Here is a 6,195-nt window from a genome sequence, read left to right as displayed (position 1 = left end):
GGCTAGCAAAAGGGATTCCCTTCCCCCTTGCGCTTCCCAGGTGAGGCAATGCCTCGCCCTGCTTCAGCTCTCGCTGGTCGGGCTGCAGCAGCTGACCAGCACCGATCATCCGGCACTCCCCAGTGAGATGAACCCAGTACCTCAATTGAAAATGCAGAAATCAACCGTCTTCTGTGTCGCTCGCGCTGGGAGTTGGCGACTGGAGCTGTTCCTATTCGGCCATCTTGCTCCGCCCCTAGCAGCTCAAAGTAATTTCATCCAATTCCCTCCATCTGGCTCTTGCATGTGGCTCAGTCAGCAACACCAGCTCACACTGGAACCCCTCCCCTGATTATCTCTAGAGGCAGCCCGTTTCATAAAGCACCTTCCTCATGGTGAGTCAGATTTTGTTTCTCCCTAGGAACATCCTATCTTCACTATCCTGTATCAGCCCATGGCAGCCATTTGAGGAAGTCCATTCTCATACAGAGGCCTTTCAGGCTGCACTGCCTTTGCTTTGCTCCAGTTTTCTCCTTTTTAGGTTAAATTTCCAAAGCATTTCCATTTGTTCCTCACTGATCATAACGTCACCCTCAGAGCAACTTTGCTTTTCATAAACCCCAATTTATCTTTATCCTTCTAGCCTGGATTGAAATGCATTTTCCAGATGTGTTCCGAACTCTCTGGGAGGATTAGAAATGCCACATCTACATTAGTAAATGTCCCACTTTCATGAATGTTTCAAGTTTTCATGCAGGAGTTAACACAGCTTTAGTGGCAGTAAGTGGTTGGCCGTAAGTGTGAACTAATACTGAGGTTACTAGAGTGTGAAACACTTAAGTGGTCCTCATCATAAACTGCTTCAAGGTCTTCTTATACACATACAGTGGTTGTTTCTAGACAAGAAGTTCTCAACCTGTCTTTCCACCGTATGCCTGGAGTAATAGGGCTCATAGTGGTGATACAGGTTGAGTACCCCATATCTGAAATGCTTGGCACCAGATGTGTTTCAAATTTCAAGTTTTTTCAGAGTTGGAATATTTGCATTATACTTGTTGAGCATCCTTAATGCAAAACCCTGAAATCCTAAATGTTCTATTGGGCATTTTCTTTGAGCATCATATAGGTACTCAAAAAGTTTCGTGTTTTGGAGCATTTCAGATTTCTGATTTTCACATAAGATGTCCTCAACCTGTAATATTTTATCTAGTGAAAGTGTGCTAAGAGTGGACAAAACATTAGGGTGTGTGTGTAGTTAAATAAATACTCCCAATAAATTTAGATATATTCACTCCTCCCGAATCTCGTTTGCCATGTGGCATTAATAACCACTCTTTTGATCTACAATTGGTTCTGATACTTCATCTTGTTAGGTTTGATTCCTTGTGAGAGTATTTCTGTTGTTTTGGAACCATGGTTCTGCCATTTGGTATATTCACGTTTTCTTTCCTTCACGGCCTCCAAATATTTTGATGAGCATGTTTTATGGAAAGAGCCTCAGCAGAGTTGAGGTGTCCATAGTATCCTCGGAGAGGCCAGTCCAGACAGAAATTGCTAACCAAGAGCATGCTAAAGTGGAGGGTGACATGTAACAGAAGAATGTGGCACAAAGACAGGGAGTTTCTGCCTTCTTCCTTGGGTTTCCTTAACACCCAGGTTTGGGGGAGTGTGTGTGTGTGTGTGTGTGTGTGTGTGTGTGTGTATGTGTGTGTGTGTATAATATTCCTAAGGTAAAGGGCCTTAGGAGATAAAGGTAAATACATATTCCTAAATAAATATAATAAAATAAAAGTAAATATATATTCCTAAATATGTTATTATATATGATATATATTTATATATTACTAAATACAAACACATGAGGAATATGCATTATATATTCATAAATATATAAATATATATATTCCTATATTACCTATATATAAAGTACTATATATACACATGCATATATATTCCTAAGGTCCTTTGGGGGAATATATATATTCCCTCAAGCCTGTATGTGTGTGTGTATATATATATATACTGATGTATATGTGTATGTGTGTATATATATACACACACACATATATATACACTGATGTGTGTGTGTGTGTGTATATATATGTGTGTATATATATGTGTGTATATATATACACACACACACACATCAAAAGAAAATTATGGGTCTAGAATAATTAAAATCACCCAAGGTCAGACATAATGTGTATGTGTGTATGTATATACATATATATATATGTATATATATGTTTATATATATGTGTGTGTGTGTGTAGGTATGTGTGTATATTTATATATAATATATAAATATATATGTGTGTGTGTGTATATATATATATAGATATAGATATAGCAAGGATACTAGGTCCTTTACCTTAGATTGGCAAGTAAACCTTAGAAATAAAGGAGATGACTCAATGTGACTGTTAAAGCCAGAGAGACAGGAAGGAAAAGTCAGAAGGAAAATCAGCCCCTCAGAGCAGAGAGCGGAGGGACCTGAACCTTTTAGTATAACTGATCTCTGTAGCCAATTTCCGCTAAAGGCCCTGCAACTGAGTTTTGGAGTGTTGTTTCTCAAGACAAAGAAGCATCAATAATTCATGACTTAGATGTCCACCTTAAAACAATTCTGCTTTCCCCATCAGAATGTCTAGAAAATGGGTCATGATTCATTGTATGGAAGGTGGCAAGGAATGCATCCTAATAGTATTTGTGTTTTCATGCCACTGGTCACCTGATTCACATTCAAACCTTCATTGCCCACTTGATTCATAACAAACATGCCATGAGATTAAAGCACAGCTTTCTCCTCCTGAATCACCAAAAGAAAATTATGGGCCTAGAAGAATTAAAATCACCCACGGTCAGACATAATGTATTCAAGAAAATGAGGCTGCAGCGCATGGTACCTACAGGCAGATGTCACATGGCAGCTCAAGGAGGAAGCTACAGCAAGAGGCACACAAGAGGTTGTTCAAGAAGAGCTGACCTGAGGAATCCTAACACACCAGGGGAAGGAAATAATGCTTTCCTCCATGTTGACAAATTTAAGCAGAAAAACAAACTTGCATAATTTGATAATTGCCTGCTTATCAGGACCAACAACAACAAGGAAAGAGTGCTGCATCTGATGACATCAGGCCTTAGCAGGGTATAAAAGAGGATCTGGGGCAAGGAGACTTCCAAACCTTCCAAACCCTCCTTTCTGGAAACCCACCCAGAACCTCCACCCTCTGACACCATGGTCAACTCCTGTTGTGGCTCTGTCTGCTCTGACCAGGGCTGTGGCCTAGAGAACTGCTGCCGTCCCAGCTGCTGCCAGACCACCTGCTGCAGGACCACCTGCTGCCGCCCCAGCTGCTGTGTGTCCAGCTGCTGCAGGCCCCAGTGCTGCCAGTCTGTGTGCTGCCAGCCCACCTGCTGCCGCCCCAGCTGCTGTCAGACCACCTGCTGCAGGACCACCTGCTGCCGCCCCAGTTGCTGCGTGTCCAGCTGCTGCAGACCCCAGTGCTGCCAGACCACCTGCTGTAGGACCACCTGCTGCCGCCCCAGCTGCTGCAGGCCCCAGTGTTGCCAGTCTGTGTGCTGCCAGCCCACCTGCTGCCGCCCCAGTTGCTGTGTATCCAGCTGCTGCAGACCCCAGTGCTGCCAGACCACCTGCTGTAGGACCACCTGCTGCCGCCCCAGCTGCTGCAGGCCCCAGTGTTGCCAGTCTGTGTGCTGCCAGCCCACCTGCTGCCGCCCCAGCTGCTGTGTATCCAGCTGCTACAGGTCCCCGTGTGGCCAGTCTCTGTGCTGCTAGCCCATCTTCTGGCAAACAACCTGCTGCAGGACCACCTGCCGCCACCCTAGCTGTTGCATTTCCAGCTGCTGCCATCCTTCCTGCAGTATCTCCAGCAGTAGTAGCTCCTCCTCCTGTGGTTTCAGCTGCTTCAGGCCCTCCTGCTGCATCTCCAGTTGCTGCCACCCCAGCTGCTGCCAGACCACCTGCTGCAGAACTCAGTGTTTTCAAACCAACTGCTGTGTGTCCAGTTGCTGCCGTCCCAACTGCTGCCAGACCACGTGCTGCTGACCAACCTGCTGTAGTGCATCTTGCTGCTGAGACTCTCATCTGAACTCACCCGATTCTCATCAATCAGCATTCTTGATGTAGCTCATCTATGAGCTGAGTCATGGGAAGCTAGTTGGAAAACTTCAGTTCCAACCAATTCTTAGATTGAATCTGGCCTCCAAATATATGCTCCCCCTACATTTTACCTCTCTACCAAATGAACATGGGTTGTAATTTGCTCCAAAATCTGTCAACTATCTTAATTGAAATATTTGCTCTCTGCCGTAATTTCTCATATGGAGCTATTCCATTTTAAACAAATATTTACCTAAATAAATATTAAATAAATTTTCAGGCATAGAAATATACAGATACTGTGTCTTCTTATTTTTCTTTTTTGGGTGTGGTCATTACCAGTCATTTTTCTGTTGTTCTCTCTGCAGAGGAGAAGACCACAGCACGTAATTTCAGGGGCACCACCTCTATTTCCTCAGCACACTTTATTCTAATATACAATGGTGGTTTCTTAGAGCAAGCAACTGGAACTCTCTTCTTGAAGAGTTTCTGTAGCCAAAGGGCAAGCTCTGGACTGTAGAGTTAAAGCTTCTCAGAACAGCACTCAACAAATGAGTAGGGGTTGGTGAACATATGTTTTAGTTATTTCTCCTCCAGTTCGGAGCATGTTGTACCAGCCTGTCAGAAGTCCTCAGAGACACCAAATTCCAGCTGCCTACAGGGCTATTCTGATCATTAACTCATCTTGTATTCACTTCCCTCCCTTTCCTGGAACATTTTTTGTGTTCCATACAGCACTTCTTGGGACCACCTCCCAAATAGACTCCTGGGTCTGCTCCAGTGGGTACCCAATCTAAGACACCAGTGTTCCTAACCTCAGTATTAGTGCCCTTCAAAACATTTTTCCTTCTTTATTGATATATAATAGATGCACATATAAAATTTGGATATATCCATATAATGTGTAAAGATCCAATCAGGGTAATTGGATTATCCATCACAATGCATCTTTTCTTTATGCTAGGGACATCTGAATTATTCTTTTGTAGCTACTTTGAAATGTTTAATAGCTTATTGTTAACTATAGTCATCCTACAGTTATATTGAATACTAGGTCATATTTTTCTCTCTAACTTATATTTGTACCCATTAATCAACCTCTTCATTTCTCACAGGCACCCTCCTCTGATTCTGATAACCAGCAAACTATTATTTATCTTCATGAGTTCCATTCCATTAGCAATTTGTCTTTCTGTGCTTGGCCTATTTCACATAACATAATTAAATCATTTTTATACAATATCTGTGGTTACCCCGGTGTCACGGTCAACTCTTGAGTATACTGTCTACTAAATAGGTAAATGTTCTAAATATTCTCCTCCTCCTCCTCCTCCTCCTCCTCCTCCTCCTCCTCCTCCTCCTCCTCCTCCTCCTCCTCCTTCTTCTTCTTCTTCTTCTTCTTCTTCTTCTTCTTCTTCTTCTTCTTCTTCTTCTTCTTCTTCTTCTTCTTCTCCTTCTCCTCCTCCTCCTCCTCCTCCTCCTCCTCCTCCTCCTCCTCCTCCTCCTCAGTTTTGGCACAGTTATCTCTGGACTAGTTGTCTTTAATATCTCTCTCTCTCTCTCTCTCTGCTTTATTTATTTATTTTGAGATGGAGTCTTGTCCTGTCATCCAGGCTGGAGGGCAGTGGTGCCATCTCAGCTCATTGCAACCTCCACCTCCCAGGTTCAAGCAATTTTTCCACCTCAGCCCTCCAAGTAGCTGGAATTACAGGTATGTGCCACCACCGCCAGCTAATTTTTGTATTTTTAGTAGAAATGGGGCTTCACCATGTTGGCCAGGCTGGTCTCAAACTCCTGACCTCAAATGATCCATCTGCTTCAGCCTCAAAAAGTGCTGGGATTACAGGCACGAGCCATCACACCCGGTCTTCAGTCTCTTTTTCTTCCACATTATTATATCTGAAGGATAAGGCAGAATTGCCATGTTAGTAACTTCTATTCTAAAACAAACTGTGTTTAAGAGGTGCATTAAGTTGGAGTCACTCAAAATAGAACCGGAAACAAGGATTCTTGGGTGAGTGGTTTATAAGAAAATGCTCTCAGGAGAAATCAGTAAGAAACTGGGAGGCAGAATAGAGGAGTTAAAGAACCTA

At 43.1% G+C, this 6,195-nt stretch overlaps 1 protein-coding gene across 2 annotated transcripts; it reads left to right on the top strand.

Annotated features, from left to right (window-relative positions):
* The first annotated feature begins 3,217 nt into the window (after positions 1-3,217).
* Positions 3,218-4,048, top strand: LOC105472178 (keratin-associated protein 4-2-like). Of its 2 annotated transcripts, XM_071082001.1 has the most exons (3): positions 3,218-3,483; positions 3,538-3,747; positions 3,913-4,048. In XM_071082001.1, exons 1-3 carry the CDS (start codon positions 3,218-3,220, stop codon positions 4,046-4,048), a joined length of 612 nt encoding a protein of 203 aa, XP_070938102.1. The 2 variants fall into 2 exon arrangements, with proteins under 2 accessions (XP_070938102.1, XP_070938101.1); XM_071082000.1 differs by having other exon boundaries at positions 3,218-3,747.
* The last annotated feature ends 2,147 nt before the right edge of the window (positions 4,049-6,195 follow it).

The sequence above is a fragment of the Macaca nemestrina genome, chromosome 17 (assembly GCF_043159975.1).
Source record: "Macaca nemestrina isolate mMacNem1 chromosome 17, mMacNem.hap1, whole genome shotgun sequence".
NCBI lineage: Eukaryota > Metazoa > Chordata > Mammalia > Primates > Cercopithecidae > Macaca > Macaca nemestrina.
The sequence above is the reverse complement of the archived record's forward strand: the minus strand, read 5'-3'. Positions and strand labels throughout refer to the sequence as shown.